This window comes from Heptranchias perlo, chromosome 27, assembly GCF_035084215.1.
Source record: "Heptranchias perlo isolate sHepPer1 chromosome 27, sHepPer1.hap1, whole genome shotgun sequence".
NCBI classification, from domain to species: Eukaryota; Metazoa; Chordata; class Chondrichthyes; order Hexanchiformes; family Hexanchidae; genus Heptranchias; species Heptranchias perlo.
In genome coordinates, this window is record NC_090351.1 from 29752579 (window position 1) to 29773693 (window position 21115).

The 21115-nt window shown below is 43.4% G+C and overlaps 1 protein-coding gene across 1 annotated transcript in view; it reads right to left on the minus strand.

Annotated features, from left to right (window-relative positions):
* Positions 1–4943: 4943 nt before the first annotated feature.
* Positions 4944–21115, minus strand: part of LOC137344650 (chitinase-3-like protein 1) — a 41439-nt gene continuing 25267 nt past the window's right edge. Inside the window, exons 9-13 of the mRNA XM_068007773.1 lie at positions 20799–20922; positions 20457–20639; positions 13619–13735; positions 11094–11229; positions 4944–5459 (exon numbers count right to left, since the gene is read on the minus strand). Of these exons, the coding sequence (XP_067863874.1) occupies positions 5431–5459; positions 11094–11229; positions 13619–13735; positions 20457–20639; positions 20799–20922 (589 nt within the window). The 3' untranslated portion in view covers positions 4944–5430. The remainder of the gene's footprint in view (positions 5460–11093; positions 11230–13618; positions 13736–20456; positions 20640–20798; positions 20923–21115) is intronic.

The following is a 21115-nucleotide window of genomic DNA, read 5'->3' on the forward strand; positions in this document are numbered from 1 at the left end:
GGGTCTAGACAGAGTAGATAGAGAGAAACTGTTCCCATTGACGGAAGGGTCAAGAACCAGAGGACATAGATTTAAGGTGATTGGCAAAAGAACCAAAGGTGACATGAGGAAAAACTTTTTTACACAGCGAGTGGTTAGGATCTGGAATGCACTGCCCAAGGAGGTGGTGGAGGCAGGTTGAATCATTCAAAAGGGAACTGGATAAGTACTTGAAAGGAAAACATTTGCAGGGCTATGGGGAAAGGGCGGGAGAGTGGGATTACCTGGATTGCTCTTGCATAGAGCTGGCACGGACTCGATGGGCCGAATGGTCTCCTTCCTGGGTATGTTAAGCTATTAAAAGGTAGAATGATTCTTGCTAGTAACTGATCTCTTTATTTCTCTTCTGCTTTCCTACTCTTAACATGTTTTCCTCATCCATGGCTTTGTCATCTCCAAATTCAACTATTCCAATACTCTCCTGGCCACTCTTCTGTCCTTCAAGCTCTGTAAACTTTAGCTGATCCAAAACTCTGCAACCCTGTAACCTGTGCCACACCAAGTCCTGCTGACCTATCACTCTTGTCCTCGCTGACTTACATTGGCTTCTGGTCCTCCAGTGCCTCATGTTTAAAGTTCTTATCCCCATGCTTAAATCCCTTCATAGCCTCACCCCTCCATTTCTCTGTTACCTCCTCCAGCCCTACATCCTCCCAAATTCTCTGTTCCTTTGACTCTGGCCTCTTGTACACCCTGCACCATTGGTGGCCATGCCATCCGCCACCTGGCCTCACCCTCTGTAATTCTCTCATAAACCCCTCTGCCTCTCCACCTCAGTCTCCTTCTTTAAAACCCTTATTAAAACCCACCTCTTTGACCAAAGCGTTTGTCACCCCATCTAATATCTCCTTCTTCAGCTCAGTGTCCATTTTTTTTGATTACGCCTCTCTGAAGTGCCTTGATTTTTTTTCTGTTAAAGGGACTATGTAAGTGCAAGTTGTTTTCTCCCCTCTGTTCCTTCTATCTATCATGTTATATATAATTTGTCATTCTTTCCTGTTTACCACAGAAATGTGATATTTATGTAGCCATGTTTCAGCCACAATTGGCTGTAAGTTTATGGTATGTTCTTCAAAATCTTTTTCTCTGTGGTAACAAATCTTCCCTGGTTGATAATCGCTGGAAAACTGTAACTTAGCAGCTGGCTGCCAGAAGGCTACCATGCCTTTCGTTGCCCATCCCAACCTTTGGAGAAGTGACTATTCTTCATCTGCTTCCCCCACCAGTTCAGATTTGGGGAACTGCAGCCATAGCATCCTACTGCTCCATGGCACAGCACATTGGGGGTCCAGTGCTCTAGGCAACTGTGCTGCCTGAGTGATTCTCGGCCCTGAAGTAATGTATTTTTTTAAGCTGTTAATACCGGAACTTCTCCACATACAATTTATTCTACAAAGATAAAATATTTTGTCATTTACACTATGTAATATGGATAGTTAGACCCTTTCACTAGCATTGACCTACTCAGCATTGTATTAACCTATAGCAAGAGAAATTTTAGGGGCAGGAAAATGCTATTAGTCACAACAAGCCTGTCACATTTTGATTGTTGTCAATCTCATTTGTTCACATTTTCATTATATCCCTCAATCCCTTCTCTCACTGGAATTGGACCTAGTTGTCTCTTGAACCCATTTCCACTATCCACTTCAGTAGTATTCCCTACTTATTCTGCCAGTATTTCTGTTACGGTTGCATTCTTTGCTTTAGTTGAGAGAAATTTTGCTTCAATTAAAGGTCAAGAGCTCAAAATTCATTGCAACTCCAGCAGGAGTCCCACGGAAAATCTGGAACCCAGATATGCCTCAGGGGACTGTGGCTAAGGGGAGGGACTCCCTAGGCTGGAACTGTGTGTCCTCAGCCATTGAAGGCCGGTGCGCTGAGGTGTACCAGCCTCCTGAAGGGTGGAAGTAGGCCCACTTAGGGACGGAGGGAGATGTCCATGATGGGATTGTGACCTGGACCTCCGCAGACTGAAGGTGGCTTTTAAAAAAAAAAATTAACTCTGGCTCCCTTATAAAAAGCACTGCTAATTGTTTTCTGGGGAAGACTTAACAACCTGATAATTTCAAAGGCTGGGATGTTAAGAAATACAATTCTTATCCCTCAGCGTACCAGTCACCACTTTGTCAATAACATGACATGACATACCTTTTGCGGGTGCAAATAGTGATTACAGGACAGAGTCCTTTATATGAATGTGTTTTTGCTGTTGTCAACATCATACTCAGTAATTATGTGTCAGTGTCATGCCTCTCATTAAACAAATTCAACTTTGCGAATAAATGAGTTATCCTTCATTGTTAAAATATATATTTTTTGCATTGTATCAGCATGAAGTGTCTCAATAGACAATAGGTAGAATTACTTTTATAATGAATTGGCAACTGCCTGAAAAGTGTCAGCTTGACTCTGGTGGAGGTTCTGCCATAGAGTCAGAAGATTATGGGTTCAAGACCCACTGCAGGACTTCAGCTATCTTTCGAATGTGATGTTAGATCTGTTCAGATGGATGAAAAAGAGCTGGGGAATTCTCCCAGCATTCTGGCCAACATTTATCTCGGCCAACACCACCAAAACAGATCAGTTATCTTCATTATTTATCTTCGTTGTTTATGGGAACATGCGGTGCACTAATTGACTGCATTTGCCTACGCTTCAAAAGTAATTAATTGGCTTTGAGGCACTTTGGGACATCCTAAAGATATGAATTGTGCTGCATAAATACAAGTTCTTTCTATTTGCGTGCTTACGATGCTAGTATACAAGCATCCCCATAGCCTGCAACATGGATGAGCAGATTAGGAATTGACAGATCCTTTTAAAGTGCATTACAATGGATAGACTCTTAATCCTCACCCCTACCCAATTTCTGCTAACATCTGCCATGAAACCTTTTATAGGGTAAAAGTGCATTCCATTACTTCCCTTGACTCATAGCTCCCTTAGGAACTAAAGCTGAATATTATGGTACAATTGCACAAGCCAGTTGTGGAATGGAAATAGAAGTTTCAGAAAGCTTTGACAAACCACTCGTAAGATTTGTTTTATCACTGAAAAGTTCAGAACTTGTTGATGGGTTATTGGCTTATAACACACAAAAGCAGACATAAAAAGGCCAGTCGTCATCATCATCTGAATGCAACCCAATGTTCCACCATAATGAATGCTGGATATAATCATCCCTAACATTTTCAGTCCCCAGCTGGAGAATCAAAATCAGGCTTTATTGGTATCAACCATAATTGCAAATCCTGTAGCCTGATAATCTTGATAATCAAAAACTGGACAGAGAATGTATGGTTTTCTATTGTCTTAAAAATTCTTTTGTGAGCGCATAATTGACCATGAGTGGACCTATTCTTTCCTCCGCATGTACACGGATCTGTTTTTCAACTGTGTATTCATATGCATTTTGCACAGGCATCGTTTTTTTAAAGATGATCTCGTGTTATGGGAAAAAAATATATAATTTAGCCATTGCCAACAGCATTAAAACAAAAATAAATGAATCTTACTCTCGGACAATTTGCAAGTAGCTGTTTACAATTTGGTAGTACACAATTTTTTGTATTCCTTTCATCCTTAATTCAATAAATAGAAGTTTTTGGAAATGGAAAAGTGATAAACATTTACTTTGGAGACATAATTCTTTTCATTTATTTGTTCGAGTGTTTGGTGTTCCCCTATTTCTTAGAAATCCATTGGGAAAGAGGTCACAACAGGAGTTTCTTTCAGTACATTATAATATTGTAAACTCATTACTTAAATCACATGCCATCCAGCAAATGTGTTGTAGGGTGCATACACAATAGAACTCTTGATAGGTGCACGTAGCTGCTTGACATATAAGAATCACAAGACCTGTTTTTCATGAGCTCTTGCTTTTTATATGAAGTATATAAACATGTTTAACCTACCATCACATACATCAACAAATCTGTTTACTAGTGTAAGAAGATACTTTTATTAAATTGTTACAAATACAATGCAAAGATAAAACAATCATGTATTCTCTTATGTAACAAATAACTAGACCACATGAAATAGAAGTCATGTATAATAAAAACAAATGGTATCCATTTCATTGTCATCACTGTCTTATAGCACAATATGATGACCACTTCAACCATACTTTTTGGAACTGCAGCACAAAATCATTCAATAACACTCCGAACATTGGGTTTGGCACACATGCAACCCATCAGACATTTGCTTTTGTACATCCTTCGGTGAATTGGACTTTGTGACGGCTATTAGCTTAGTATTGATGTTGCTTAGGAGAAACTGCTGCATAAGCACTTTTGCTAATTGCCCGATGGAGATTGTGAAGAGTATGCTGCCCAAACACATCTTTCATTGCAGAGAACCATAATGAGGATTTTCAAATAAAAATCTAAAAATGCTAGAGATTTGATAGTAATTCTCTTACTAAGAGGTGAAGTACAGTTAGATGTTTCTGGTCCACTTAGCAAATAAATGTACATAGTGGTTACATAATACGACACAAACTGCATGTTTAATTAAACAATTTGTTTCTAGATGACTATTTCTAAAAGCATTTAATTTTTAAAAATGGCAATAAACAAATTCTACTCTCCATAATTTTATTTAGTAGAGAAAAATTTGTAATATGACATTAAATATAATTTGGATCATCCATCTTGGACTAAATTCTACCTTGGTTTTGCATTTTCTCCAAAACTGAATATTGGACAATCAAAAATTCAAAGTATTCAGGTTTTGACTGTCTGAAGCCAAAATGGAGAGCTCAATTTATTAACATCAGAATATAACAGATCAAAACTTCTAACACTGAATTCAGCATTTTTAATAACATTGCTTTATGCTCTATGCTGTTTTATTACAAAAACAATCCAAAGATAACATTTTGTGATGCACACCATAGCTGTAATTGATACCTTTATGCACTGGCTGTTTGTTTTTGCTGATTTACTGATATTACAGAAATAGAAAAAGGTACGTTTGAGAATTTGTGGATGGACTATCAATGTTGGTAAATATATTTATTTTAAATGATTGTTCAAGCTAGTTTGGTTTTAGCCCGATTCAGCACCTGAAGTCTCAATCAAAGACTAAACTATTAAGACACTTTGAGGAAGTATCTTCTAGTTGCACATTGTATGAATTTGGTCTGATCTTTGTGATTTCTGTCAACACAGTCATGCCTGCTTGAGCACCATTTTCCACTATCTCTGGGTCAGTTCCAACATTTTCACTCTTGAAGATTTTCTGAATAGCACAGAAGAATCAGATTGTTCTTAGTATAAACCACCAGATTTGTTGCAATACCATTCTTCTGCTGCATTGTCTTCACTGACCTTTTTTAGGCTGGTTACAACAGCTGCAGTCTTCATCAAAGACCAGTTCTTAAGGACAGTGCTCACAGAAGGTTGTCTCTGAGGACAGAGGAAGAATTTAGTAGGATCTTCTGGGTCAATGTAAGTACAATCTTCTTTGTTGCAGCATCAATACCAATATTTATGCTGCCATTACTATTGCCATGACTGCCACGAATACTTTCACTGTTAATGTGCCTAACTGCATTCCTAATAGAGAAAGAAAGACAGCACAATATAGACTGCAGGATTTATGTATATAAAATCAGTTGAGCTTTCTGGTACTTATTGTGAGTCATCTATAAGTATATGCAATCTTCTTCCTACTGAAAAAAACTTCAGAGGATCCTTAACAATGATGGTTCAAGTAAGAATTCAGTGGCTGAAGGCTAGGCAGCTAGGGCATGAAAATTCAACAATTTAATCCCAATTGTTATTGCTATATGTTTGAGATATTTTTTGCTATTTGAAGATGGTTACATGTGCATAAAACAGAGCAGAAGGTATTGTAACTATAATTTCACTGCTTATTTGAGTTGGGAAAGGATTAATAGCTGTTCTAGTAAGAATTAATTACTGTCCTTCACTAACACTATTCTAGTTAACTACAGCTTTGAATTAAGATAAATTCTGTTAAGCACAATTAAGGACTTCCTGAGAGTACCTGTAAAACAAGTATTTCCTGAACGTAATTGCTTCAGTGTACTAAAATTTGTGCTGGCAAATCTTTCCCTAGATAATGACATCCATTATCAACCTAGATGCTGTGTGCAAGTAGCAGAGAGGCAGAAAACACTCGCTATGGCCAAGAAATCACGTAGCGCCCAAAAACAGACTACCCATACAGGCAGCACGCAATGTCCTGCTGATTATAATGAATTGTGCATGCAGCCAGCAATACCCATGCTATTCACGGGCTGCACACCTCTTGGGGTTTGCGCGATATTGGGAGGCCAGGACGCTCCTTAAAGGCAGTAAGCACCTCTTAAAGGGGAGGTGTATTCTCGATGCAAAACCTGTACTGCAATTTCTGGAGTAAATGGCTGAAAGAGGGAGAGAGCGCACACCAAGATTCTCCGATGCTGCACTGGAGACCTTGGTGCAGGCAATGGACAGAAGGTAGGACTTCCTTTTTCCCTCAGGGGGCAGGAAGCCCTCCAGATATCTGATGAGGCAGTGGGAGAACAATGCTGAGGACATCAATGCCAGGTACTCTGCCACAAAATCATGGCTGCAGTGCTGGAAAAAATTAAATGATCTAACTAGAGCTGTCAAGGTAAGAAGGCTGCTAAAATACTTTCTCATCACAACTGTACCCCTCACACCTTGTTAATTACAACACGCACAGCACTCAACACTGCCCTCCCATGATATCCTGTAATTAGTGCACCGCACTTCACTAAACATTTTTCTCATGATCATCACTATTACAAACTTCACTTACCCACACACTCAGCTATTCCACCATGACAGCCACAATCTCAACTCCTCACAGGACTCTCACTAACACACTTTATTCTTTCTTGCAGGAGAAGGTGGGATACAACACCAGGCAATAGACTGCCACCAGAGGAGGACGATCCCGTCTCTTGAAGAACATCCTAGCAATCATGGTAAAGAGCAGTGTGGAGGCGGTGGCCATTGGCAACGCTGGAGGAATCGCCATTCTGGGTTTCTTTATACCTAATCCTCTGTCTCTTTTGACTTCTCTCTCACCCCACACACTTTGCATGAGAAGCTGTAGATGCTTTCAATAACCACTCCTTTCTCTCTGCTCTCTCTCACACCAGCTAACCCTCGTCCCTTTCTTTAATTTCAGCGCCTGAGAATGTCGATGCCCCTCAGCCAGTGGAGAAGAGTAGTGTTGCAGCAGATGCACTGTCATTTGTTCTGACTCTCAAGCAGCAGGTCAGATACTGACACCATGTAGACTTTAGAGGCTAGGATGGGGGAGGGATTTGCATGTGGTGACTCACCAGGCACAAGTGTGCAGGAGCAAGGGCAGGGGGATAGGATGCCACAGGTACCAGCTCACCGGAGGCCGAGGTCGCATACTAGTTCTGCTGCAGAGGATATAGGTGCTAACTTTGTTGGCCCAGGCTACTGAAGAAGGCTCATGGACATACTCTGGTAAATGCTTGGTGCACTGGGCAGCCTGCCCAACAACTTGTGCAAAATGTCGTGGATTATGGAGGAATCCAGCTTCAACTTGTCTCAAGGCTTTGCACAGAGATCATTCTGTCTAACATGAACCAAGTGGTCAGCTCCATCAGTACCACAGTGGAACCCATCATGATGAAGTGTCTTAGACAACTCTAACAGCTTTCATGTCAGCACAACCTATTGAAAGGGATTTCCAGAGTGTCACATCACTCCAGCACTCGTCTCCAGCAGAGCTCTAGAAGTGTTGATCCACCACTCAGGAGAATGGCCTTTGTTCCATCGGAGAGGAATTTGCTGTACCCTCTCAGGATGTCCACATACCTGCTCCCCCACCAGCCATTCTGCCAGTGCCCTTGATGGTGCCACGCAACCAGCTGGCCCAGACTGCTGCAGCCGACGCCCTCTACATCCAGAGCTGATCGAGGTCGTCCTCCAAGGCTATCTGAAGTGTCCTTAATGGAAGCTCAGCAGCCTTTTACCTCCCTAGCCGTAGCGACTGGGGTAAGCACCTCATAGGAAAACAAGCATATGACAGGCACTAAAGGCTTGCACAAGGATGATTAGTCATTTTTTTTTGTCAATGCTGACATGATTTGTTTTATAAATTTGTTTTTTGATCTGGATTCGGTTTTGGTATTTGTCTTTGTAGTGAAGCGCGGGCAAGACCAATCTGGAGTGAAGGAAAGCAATCGGATGGTGGTTGTGAGAGTAGTGGTGAGGATTGTGGGACTGTTAGTGAATGGGAGAACTGACTTATTTGAAGCACTCCTGGATGAGCTGGTTTCTTGAGAGATAGGGCTCTGGTGATCGTGGACTCTTCACCCCCTATTGCTCCTCCTCCTGTATTTGTAGCTGCCCGGGTGGTGTTATGGGCTGGTCCCTCTTGATGGATCATGCAGCAGATGACAAATCTGGATACCTGCTCAGGGGTGTACTGAATGTTCCTCTAGAACAGTCCAGGCTGTTTCTTGTGGCAGCAGGGCAGAAATCCATACCAAAATTATGCTCCATCTTCAGGCCTGGACCCCCAGGCGGTCCCCACTACTGGCATTCAGCGGCCTGGTACCTGTGGTCAAAGCATACTGCCACTGGTGAGGCAACCATTGACTGAGAACTCCCCACATTGGGAGACCCTACCTCCTCTTACACCACTGGCCTGGTAAAGGATTAGTGGAGGCTCCACACCTTACATGGCCCTATGGAATCCCTGATTTTAAGGCTGGGTCCTGGCCAAATTTGCAGCACATGTGCCAGAATTACAGTGGGAGTGCACCAAAGGGCCGTAGATTTTTGGCTCCAAACTTTCTGCAGTTTTATTTATAGAATCAAAGAAAATTTACGGCACAGAAGGAGGCCGCCCCTCGGCCCATCATGTCCTCGCCGGCTGGGAAATGAGCCATCCAGCCTAATCCCACTTTCCCGCATTTGGTCCGTAGTCCTGCAGACCACGGCTCTTCAGGTGCACATCCAGGTATTTTTTAAATGAGATGAGGGTTTCTGCCTCTATCACCCTCTCAGGCAGTGAGTTCCAGACCCCCACCACCTTCTGGGTGAAAAAGATTTTCCTCATTTCTGCTCTAATCCTTCTACCAATCATTTTAAATCTATGCCCCCTGGTTATTGACCCCTCCGCTAAGGGAAATAGGTCCTTTCTATCCATTCTATCTAGGCCCCTCAATTTTATACACCTCAATCCAATCATCCCTCAGCCTCTTCTGTTCCAAAGAAAACAACCCCAGCCTATCCAATCGGTCGTCATAGCTAAAATTCTCAAGGCCTGGCAACATCCTCATAAATCTCCTCTGCACCCTCTCTAGTGCAATTACATCCTTCCTGTAATGTGGTGACCAGAACTGTGCACAGTACTCAAGCTGTAGCCTAACTAGTGTTTTATACAGTTCCAGCATAACATCCCTGCTTTTATATTTTATGCCTCGGCTAATAAAGGAAAGCCTTCCATATGCCTTCTTAACCACCCTATCTACCTGTCCTGCTACCTTCAGGGATCTGTGGACATGCACTCCAAGGTCCCTCACTTCTACACCTCTCAGTATCCTCCTATTTATTGTGAATTCCTTTGCCTTGTTTGCTCTCCCCAATGCATTACCTCACACTTCTCCAGATTGAACTCCATTTGACACTTTTTGCCCATTTGACCAGTCCATTGATAACTTCCTGCAGTCTACAGCTTTCCTCCTCACTATCAACCACACGGCCTATCTTTGTGTCATCCGCAAATTTCCTAATTATGCCCCCTACGTTTAAGTCCAAATCATTAATGTATACCACAAAAAGCAAAGGACCTTGTACCGAGCTCTGCAGCAGCCCACTGGAAACAGCCTTCCAGTCGCAAAAATACCCGTCGACCATTACCCTTTGCTTCCTGCCACTGAGCCAATATTGGATCCAATTTGTCACATTCCTTTAGATCCCATGGGCCTGTACTTTTTTGACCAATCTGCCATGTGGGACCTTGTCAAAAGCCTTGCTAAAATCCATGTAGACTACATCAATTGCCTCCTCGAAAAATTCAACCAAGTTAATTAGACACGACCTCCCCTTAACATCTGTGCTGACTGTCCTTGATTAGTCCATGCCTTTCTAAGTAATGGTTTATCCTGTCTCTCAGAATTGATTCCAATAATTTGCCCACCACCGAGGTTAGGCTGACTGGCCTGTAATTACTTGGTCTATTCTTTGCTCCCTTTTTAAACAACGGTACAACGTTAGCAGTCCTCCAATCCTCCGGCACCACGCCTGTATCCAGTGAAGTTTGGAAAATGATTGTTACAGCCCTATTTCTTCCCTGGCTTCTTTTAACAGCCTGGGATACATTTCATCCGTCCCTGGTGATTTATCCACTTTCAAAGATACTAATCCCCTTAATACTTCTCTCTCATTATGTTTATCCCATCAAATATTTCATACTCCTCCTTAACTTCAATCCCTGCATCATCCTTCTCCTTTGTGAAGACAGATGTAAAGTATTCATTAAGAACCATATCCACATCTTCCGCCTCCACACATAGTTTACCTTTTTGGTCTCTTAATAGGCCCGACTCTTTCCTTAGTTATCCTCTTGCTGTTAAAGTATTTATAAAACATCTTTGGGTTTTCTTTGATTTTACCTGCTAATATTTTTTCATGCCCTCTCTTTGCTTTCCTAATTTCCTTTTTAACTTCACCCCTGCACTTTGTATACTCCTCTAAGCTTTCCGTAGTATTGAGTTCCCGGTGTCTATCATAGGCTTTCTTTTTCTGGCTTACCTTATCCTGAATGCTTCTTGACATCCAGGGGGCTCTAGATTTGGCAGCCCCTCCCTTTTTCTTTATACTGTGTCATAGCGATCTTTCATATTTCAGTTGCCTGTATCCTGGAAATTGCAGCTGGCATTTAAAACTCTGATAGTATGACTATTTTAAGGTGACAGCAAGTATTAATACTACCTTGCTGTTGTACCCACATCTATATACACAGAACCTAGTGGTAAAACTATTGAATTGTATCTACAGTAATGATAAATATTTTACCTGAAGCTGTTGAAAGCTGGTTGTACAACCTTTTCAATAGAGGATTTGCTCCATGTTTGCAATGACCAGTGAAATCATCGAGGTCAAGCGTCCACAGTAAGGCCCCTCCAAATCCGTTGTTCTTTAGCCACTTGATCTACAAAGGTAAATTAACTGTTAGCTACTTAAAGACCAAAATGCTATTGCAGAACAAGCTTACCTATCTTGTAAGGTCTGCTTTATCTTTTCAATAGATGCTTTCTACACACACCGTAGGAATTCAGCCAAGCTCAATAAATCACAGGTTCTGAGAAAACCATACACTACCACAGACCGTGCCAGTGTTGGTCAGTGCTACACTTTGCATGTGTAGTTGGTGGTGAGGCTCGAGGCTCTCCAGATATTGGACCGTGGGCCTTATTTCAGTGTTGCTTGGAAGCCTGAAGAGCCTGCCGGTGAAGAGGACTCCCAGGTTTGTGCTGCTGCTAGCATGGCAGAGGTCCTCAGGTAAGTGCAATCTGGGAATGGCAGGGGTCGGGGATCATGATGATGGTGATCAGGGGGGGTCAGTGTTGAGAGCAAAAGGGAGATTGGGAGTGGCGGGGTTCGGGAGGGGTGATTGGGTCCTTTAACGTGTCGGGAGGCGCATTCCCGCTTAGTTGCACGCTATCCCTAAGGCTGGTTTACCTGAATGCAGCCAGCCTTGGCAAGGTCTGCCTCAGGCCACATCAATCTTACAGCATGTGGGGTTTTAAGCAGGCATTAGGCCTCTTATTTGTATATGCAAAGTACATGATGCTTGCTTCATGTGTGGGTAAAAGACGCCGCTTGTTTGTCCTTGCCCAATATGGTGGGCAGGGTTAATTCCGGCCGGAAATGTGTGCATGCCTCCTGCCCACTATATTGGGGCCTTAGGTGTCCGCGTAGCACTTGAAAAACAAGCATTTTTCATGCACTGCGCGGACCAATTTCTAGGCCATTGTCTTCTATTTCCATGCTTTATGAATCATCAAGGCCTTTGTAGTCACTCCAGTTGGTTTTGACCTGAAGCCAACAGATACTGAATAACCAGCAAAATACCAAGCCAAAAATATACACCCCTGTGGACCTGAAGATAGGTGGGAGAGATTCTGGTAGGCGGAGGATGCACATGAATGAATGAATGGATGTATAAAGAACCTAAGATAGGTAATCTATGTTTCTACTGTACTCAGCATTCTCCACACATGGTACAGGATACCAAAGTGGTAGATAATTCAGGAGGGGAATGCCAAGATGGCAGCTGCTAGGACAGATTTCATGTGCTGTGGTCAAATCTAGACAGTAATGCTAGATAAACATGTAAGATGTGGCCACCTTACAAATATTTTTGCTGGGAACTTCTTTAGGAGTTCTCTTAATCAGCCACTGTAGCTTTGGCGAAAGACTGGTGGAAAATCCCATGTACGCAGCTTAAACTGGGTTTCTACTAATCTTCCGCCAAAGTAACAGTGGCTGATTGGTAGTGGAAATTCCTGGCGAATGTGTGGGAACTTTATTGAGATTAGGCCAAGAAGCAGCTGTGCAACATGTAGAATGAACCTTGACCTGACCCCTGGGTTTATTTCTAGCAAGGTAACAGCATTCACTTGGCCATTCATCATCCTCTCAGATATCTGGTGCTAGGACACTGTTTTCTTTGGGTCTGGAGGCACAAGAAACAAAGCTAGCCAGTTGTTTGAATATACTTGCTTTAGCAACACAGTACCTAGATTTCTAAAAGCATCCATAGTGAAAACCAACACTCCACCTATAACTGGTACATTGGCAGATAAAACAAGGGAACAACAATTTCTTGATTCAAATGAAATTGAAAAACAATTTTCATTAGAAAATCTGTGTGTCCTACGAATGGATGAAAAATAGTGGCGGACTCACTGATCTCCACAGTTATGTCCTAATATGTGTCTCCCATCATGTGAAGCTTTGCTGAGAGCATTTAATTGTAAAATTTACTTCCATGTGCTTATGAGATGTTAGAAAATATGTCACAACATGGTTTACAGGATTAATTTGTGTTAGTTTAACTCTCATGGTGTGGATCATACTTAATGAAGACAATAATTGTCAATGGGCTATTTGACTTCAAGGAGCATCACAGCCATGTCATCATCTAAAGTTCACACGTGTACTTTCTGACATGGGTCACTGAATAGCAATAAAGAGCAGGGCCACTGAATCATTCCCCCGCACCCCACTCCTTTAGCTTGGGGAATTGAGGCAAATTGTAGTGCCCTACGTGCTTGTCTGGCTGAGAGTAGCTCACACAGCAAAGACCAGTGATTGACCTTCTGGTCTGTACCACCTTTGGCTATACCAGGCAGTGCGTTTCCCACTAGGCCATCAAGGGAGCTAGCATGATGTAATCAATACTAATTCAGAATTATCAAAAACTAATAAATATTTATGTCACAAACTGGATCAACACCACAATAGGAATATTTTCTCTAACTAAACTAGCACAAAAATTATTAGATCAATATAATTTCATAACACATTAACTGTACTTTGATATCAATGCTTCGCTGGTCATCATATCCAAGCCACACATTATCCTTGAATGCATACGGAACCTGCTGATCATTAATCCATCGTTTATTCGCAATTTTCAAAAAGTCACAGATCTGTTAATGAGAAGGATTGGGTATTGTTAGTATATACTAGCAGATCCCTCAGGATACTCACAATGAGTTGGAGGCTACACTGTTTTATCTGATATAACATGGAATATATTATGAGAACTCTGATTTACAGTGATTTGAAGAGGTGAAATTGTCTTTAGTGTCTTTATGCTAGACAATCTGCTGTGGTGTTGCACATGGGGAATCAAGACCAAGTGCAGTCTTCATGTGAAGAGGGGTTAGAGGGTGGGGAATAACTGGGACAGGGTGCACAGATGTAACTCAGCTCTTATTTGAAGGTCATTGGGATAGAATATCTGCTTATAACTTCAGCAAAAGACCTGGTAAAACATCACAGAATATGGCATCAACATCTGTTTCCGCTGTTTTTCTGGGGTTTCCACCAATTTTTCACTTAACTTAGTGGAAGATTGGGAAAACCCCTGCATTAATTCTGTTACTTTAATATAATATTTTGATTTTATATACTAATTTGTAATTAAACAGCAAAACAGTTGTAGGAGTTTGGAAATACAAAACTGAGGTTCTATAGCACCATCACTAGCAGGGTGGTGTTATTAGAGTGTGACCAGTTGCAATTATACATGTGCAGACATAGGAAATTAGAAAGGAGGTGCATGTAGACAAAGGATTTTAAATACCTTACTGGTTGATCTCTTGTGGCATTGCACATGGAGATTGAAAACCAAGAGTAGTCTTCAAGTGAAGTGGAGTTAGAGGCCAGGGACTAATTGGATCAATATGTGCAGATATAATTCAGTCCCCATTTCTAAGTCATACCCTCTTTTCTATTTTAATAAATTACACCCTTTCACTCCTTGGTTTTCATTGTTTCATTTCTTTCCTGTTCCCTTCCCCTTCTTCTGTACCTCCTCTCACTCTTTTTTTCTTATCCCTTCACCCTGGCTTCCCCTTACTCAACCTTTTTCATTCTCCTTCCATCACTGATTCCTTCTTCCTTTCCTTCCCCATATTCCCTTTTCCTCATTCTTTTCTCTCCTCCCTTTGCTGTTGCCCCTTGCCTCTCTCATTGATGTCACTCTACTGCAACACTACTCTTCACCCCTTCCACTCCACCTTCCCACTTTGTGGCAAAACCCCTGGATTTGCTGGTTGCTCTTTGCCAGTGGGAAACCTTTCAAAGCAGTCATAGTGCTTATGATATATTTGCTGAGTAAAAGTTATTGAGCAGGCACCATGACTGGAAGCAGCATTATTGTGCTTTGAGATCAAAAACCAGTCAGCCAGCAAAGAACAGGAGCTGGCCTGGAGCAGCCGAAAATGGAGATAGGCGGCTCAGGGCAGATGAAACCAAGGCACAACAGCACGGAGGAAGATGAGACGCAGCTGCTTCTTTCCAGGGATGCTGTTACTTAGTCATCCAGCTACTCTCCCACCCTGCTGGCTGCCTGCTGACCTGTGGTTGAACGATTTTACCTCTTTGAATTTCTAGAGCTTCAAGATGGGGGATTGTTCATGTGCCTAAGCTGGATTTAGACTGTGAATTTAGATTAAATCAACACTAGCAGCACACGAAGCAACCAACTCCTCCAGCCCCCCGCGACCCCCCCCCCCCCAAAAAAAAATGTGACTTTGACAGGATGCTCACTCCTAAAGAAATATTCAATGATAAATCTACTTAAGTCTTACCCCACAGTGTTTCTTATCGAAACATCGCCTGCATCTGTGGTCTTATTAAAATATCCAATTCCCATATGTAAGCGTTGGAACTGAATTTTATGATTTTGGTGAGTCTCCAACACAAGCCTTTATTATAAAAACCGGAGTGCTTGGAAGCTTACCTGCAGAAGCATGTCTCTTAAACGGAGGAGGTAAGTTTTTACCTTTTTGCAATTTCATATACCCTTGGCTGTATTTTGGTTCATTAATTAATTGCTTTTTTTTCCCTGGGAAGGGCTCTATTTTTGCACTTTTGTTTATTTTTCCTACCCCTACTTTACTTAATTATCCTTGTGTATTGCTGGATTCGGTAGCATAGTGGTTATGTTACTGGGCTAGTAATCCAGAGACCTGGACTAAAATCCAGAGTCATGAGTTCAAATCCTGCCACGGCAGCTGGCGAATTTAAATTCAATTAATTAAATTCAATTAATTAAATAAAAATCTGGAATTAAAATACTAGTATCAGTGATGATGGCCATGAAACTACCGGATTGTCGTAAAAACCCATCTGGTTCACTAATGTCCTTTAGGGAAGGAAACCTGCCGTCCTTGCCACTCGGTTGTAAAATCTCGCTACGAAAAGTCATAATAAGAATAAAACCGGAAGGACCACCCGGCATCGGACCACTAGGCACCGGACAGGACAACGGCAAAACACCAAGCCCAGTCGACCCTACAAGGTCCTCCTTACTAACATCTGGGGACTTGTGCCAAAATTGGGAGAGCTGTCCCACAGACTAGTCAAGCAACAGCCTGACATAGCCATACTCACAGAATCATATCTTTCAGCCAACGTCCCAGACTCTTCCATCACCATCCCTGGGTATGTCCTGTCCCACCGGCAGGACAGACCCACCAGAGGTGGCGGTACAGTGATATACAGTCAGGAGGGAGTGGCCCTGGGAGTCCTCAACATTGACTCTGGACCCCATGAAATCTCATGGCATCAGGTCAAACATGGGCAAGGAAACCTCCTGCTGATTACCACCTACCGTCCTCCCTCAGCTGATGAATCAGTCCTCCTCCATGTTGAGCACCACTTGGAGGAAGCACTGAGGGTAGCAAGGGCACAAAATGTACTCTGGGTGGGGGACTTCAATGTCCATCACCAAGAGTGGCTCGGTAGCACCACTACTGGCCGAGTCCTGAAGGACATAGCTGCTAGACTGGGCCTGCAGCAGGTGGTGAGCGAACCAACACGAGGGAAAAACTTACTTGACCTCGTCCTCACCAATCTCCCTGTCGCAAATGCATCTGTCCATGACAGTATTGGTAGGAGTGACCACCGCACAGTCCTTGTGGAGACCAAGTCCCGTCTTCGCACTGAGGACACCATCCAACGTGTTGTGTGGCACCACCACCGTGCTAAATGGGATAGATTCAGAACGGATCTAGCAGCTCAAAATTGGGCATCTATGAGGCGCTGTGGGCCATCAGCAGCAGCAGAATTGTATTCCACCACAATCTGTAACCTCATGGCCCGGCATATTCCTCACTCTACCATTACCAACAAGCCAGGGGATCAACCCTGGTTCAATGAGGAGTGTAGAAGAGCATGCCAGGAGCAGCACCAGGCGTACCTAAAAATGAGGTACCAACCTGGTGAAGCTACAACTCAGGACTACATGCATGCTAAACAGCGGAAGCAACATGCTATAGACAGAGCTAAGCGATTCCACAACCAACGGATCAGATCAAAGCTCTGCAGTCCTGCCACATCCAGTCGTGAATGGCAGTGGAGGAGGCTCTGCAAACATCCCCATCCTCAATGATGGTGGAGTCCAGCACGTGAGTGCAAAAGACAAGGCTGAAGCGTTTGCAACCATCTTCAGCCAGAAGTGCCGAGTGGATGATCCATCTCAGCCTCCTCCCGATATCCCCACCATCACGGAAGCCAGTCTTCGGCCAATTCGATTCACTCCGCGTGATATCAAGAAATGGCTGAGTGCACTGGATACAGCAAAGGCTATGGGCCCCGACAACATCCCAGCTGTAGTGCTGAAGACTTGTGCTCCAGAACTAGCTGCGCCTCTAGCCAAGCTGTTCCAGTACAGCTACAACACTGGCATCTACCCGACAATGTGGAAAATTGCCTAGGTATGTCCTGTCCACAAAAAGCAGGACAAATCCAATCCGGCCAATTACCACCCCATCAGTCTACTCTCAATCATCAGCAAAGTGATGGAAGGTGTCGTCGACAGTGCTATCAAGCGGCACTTACTCACCAATAACCTGCTCACCGATGCTCAGTTTGGGTTCCGCCAGGACCACTCGGCTCCAGACCTCATTACAGCCTTGGTCCAAACATGGACAAAAGAGCTGAATTCCAGAGGTGAGGTGAGAGTGACTGCCCTTGACATCAAGGCAGCATTTGACCGAGTGTGGCACCAAGGAGCCCTAGTAAAATTGAAGTCCATGGGAATCAGGGGGAAAACTCTCCAGTGGCTGGAGTCATACCGAGCACAAAGGAAGATGGTAGTGGTTGTTGGAGGCCAATCATCTCAGCCCCAGGGCATTGCTGCAGGAGTTCCTCAGGGCAGTGTCCGAGGCCCAACCATCTTCAGCTGCTTCATCAATGACCTTCCCTCCATCATAAGGTCAGAAATGGGGATGTTCGCTGATGACTGCACAGTGTTCAGTTCCATTCGCAACCCCTCAGACAATGAAGCAGTCCGAGCCCGCATGCAGCAAGACCTGGACAACATCCAGGCTTGGGCTCATAAGTGGCAAGTAACATTCGCGCCAGATAAGTGCCAGGCAATGACCATCTCCAACAAGAGAGAGTCTAACCACCTCCCCTTGACATTCAACGGCATTACCATCGCCGAATCCCCCACCATCAACATCCTGGGGGTCACCATTGACCAGAAACTGAACTGGACCAGCCATATAAATACTGTGGCTACAAGAGCAGGTCAGAGGCTGGGTGTTCTGCGGCGAGTGACTCACCTCCTGACTCCCCAAAGCCTTTCCACCATCTACAAGGCACAAGTCAGGAGTGTGATGGAATACTCTCCACTTGCCTGGATGAGTGCAGCTCCAACAACACTCAAGAAGCTCGACACCATCCAAGATAAAGCAGCCCGCTTGATTGGCACCCCATCCATCACCCTAAACATTCACTCCCTTCACCACTGGCGCACTGTGGCTGCAGTGTGTACCATCCACAGGATGCACTGCAGCAACTCGCCAAGGCTTCTTCGACAGCACCTCCCAAACCTGCGACCTCTACCACCTAGAAGGACAAGAGCAGCAGGCACATGGGAACAACATCACCTGCACGTTCCCCTCCAAGTCACACACCATCCCAACTTGGAAATATATCGCCGTTCCTTCATCGTCGCTGGGTCAAAATCCTGGAACTCCCTTCCTAACAGCACTGTGGGAGAACCGTCACCACACGGACTGCAGCGGTTCAAGAAGGCGGCTCACCACCACCTTCTCGAGGGCAATTAGGGATGGGCAATAAATGCTGGCCTCGCCAGCGACGCCCACATCCCGTGAACGAATAATAAAATTTTTTTAAAAATTCGATGTGATACCTTGCAAATAAGTGAGGATGAGTATTCCTTTTGGAGTTCCTAATGTGCTGTACAATTGAAATCAGGAAGAGGAATTCATGAAGAACCAACAAATGCAGGTGCAATGACTCCATAGGTATTTTGGCCACACGGCTTACTACCAAAACCTAGACATACCAGAGTCGTCTTTTCGCTACCTCCACTTCACGAGACAGGCTGACACAGCATTGTCCCTCCTTCTGTCCACTTCTTGCACCAAGGCCTCTAGTGCATCAGCAGAGAACCTTGGTGCACGCACTCTCGCAGGCTTGGTACTAACTCAGATCAGCAGATTGGTGAGGTCTGGCGTGCAGATTGGAGGATGTGGGATTTAGTAGTGTGCAACCTTTATTCGATGTTTTAACATAACTCATCAGTCTGTAAACATAGGGATGGGACCTGTATCTGTTTTACGTGTGCAATGTCTGATCTCCATTCAGACTCCGTGTAGACAGTAGACTGTTATTTTCAGCAAATAACAGGTACCAGCTATCTTTGAGATTTCTAAGAAACATCCTCCCTTTAAGAGACTGAGCTCCCCCTGGTGGTGGAAAGTGCAAACTGCATTGATTCCACATGCAAGGCCTGGAATGGAACGCCGATTGCAGGTGAGTCCTCGAGTGGGCCGAAACTTGTGTTCTGCCTGCGCAGGGGTCATTTGGCGAGGGGTAATAGCACATCACGCTACCTGCACCCAGAAACAGCCCCTATCCAATTTTTCCCCCATAGTGTCTGTCAATTCCGTGATACATGTGCACTGGGGATTGTCTGATGTGACAGATGTCTCCTAAGGTCACCAGGAAGGATTTTTATTCTTGGCCTTATCCTTTAAGAAAATGGTGTTATCCAGCTTAGACTTAATGAAAGAGTGTGCGCAAAAGGCCAATGGTTGTGCACAATGCTTGAAATGTTGTGGGAGGAATACAGTTTACTTTGCCATCCTCCTGATACTTGGAAACAACTTCTTCATTTGCAGCCTGGTATGAGGGAACTGGATGATATTATTGAGTCCATGTACCTGACATCTTTGCTTTTACTGGAGGGGGACCTTCAGCCCCAAATAGGGCCACCCTCCTCTGATGCATCATCTGTAGCACAACCGTCAACTCTTCAGCATTAAAGGGAACAGTGTTGTTCACATGTCCATGCTGTGCCATTGAGGAAAATTAATTAACTTTTCTGTCACTACAACTTTCCCTTTTATGGAGAGCAGCTGCAGTCCTTTAAGAGCTGCTCCATCACTGATTTTGCTAATTCCTAGTCAAGTGGGCTACGGAACAAGCTCTCATGGCAAGCCTTTTCTGTCCCTATAGTATATTCAAAATGGGTATTGGGGGGGGGGGTGCTTATGCCACAAATTTGACCACAGGCATGTACAACATTTTGAATATTGTATAATTAGCACTTCGTTTTGATTTAAATTTGCTCAATTAAAAATAAATTTACTCAAGTTTTATCACCTCATAATAAGCCCAGAAACCATCCTCTCTTGTGAACCGACCAGCTGGTCCAGGACCAGATGCTGGAGCACCAACGCTTGAATTCGAAGAGCTAAGCCGGAAGGTTCGTCCATATGTTGCGATTCCAACTAGCAGTTTGTTTGATGGTGCACCGTTACTTCTCCAGTATTTAACAACAAAATCCTGCAACAGGAGCGATTAAAACAAGGACACTGGGTTCAAGAAAGATTAAGCACCTTTTCAAACCTCTTCTAAGAAAATGTTTCAAAAGTTAAAATGTTAGAATGTGGTTATTGCTACTTTCATGTACTTCAATGTGAATGGTGGAATTTGTAAACATACGGTATTAAATTCTGTAAAAAGACCCTGATCAGCAGCGCCACGATACAAAGGACTGTTGTGTCCAGTGAAAGCATCCCAGGCACCATGGAAATCATATGTCATCACACTGATGAAATCTAGATATCTACAGAAATAAAAATGCAGTAAATTAAATCATAATCAATGATGATGCTGATTCATCTGGACTATAAACAACAATAACTTGCATTTATATACAATAATGCCCAACACAATTAAGGTACAAAACATTCCCAATCATTCCCCTAGTCATTGTTAAAAAAAAAATTTTACTTTTAGAGAGCATAACATGAATCCTG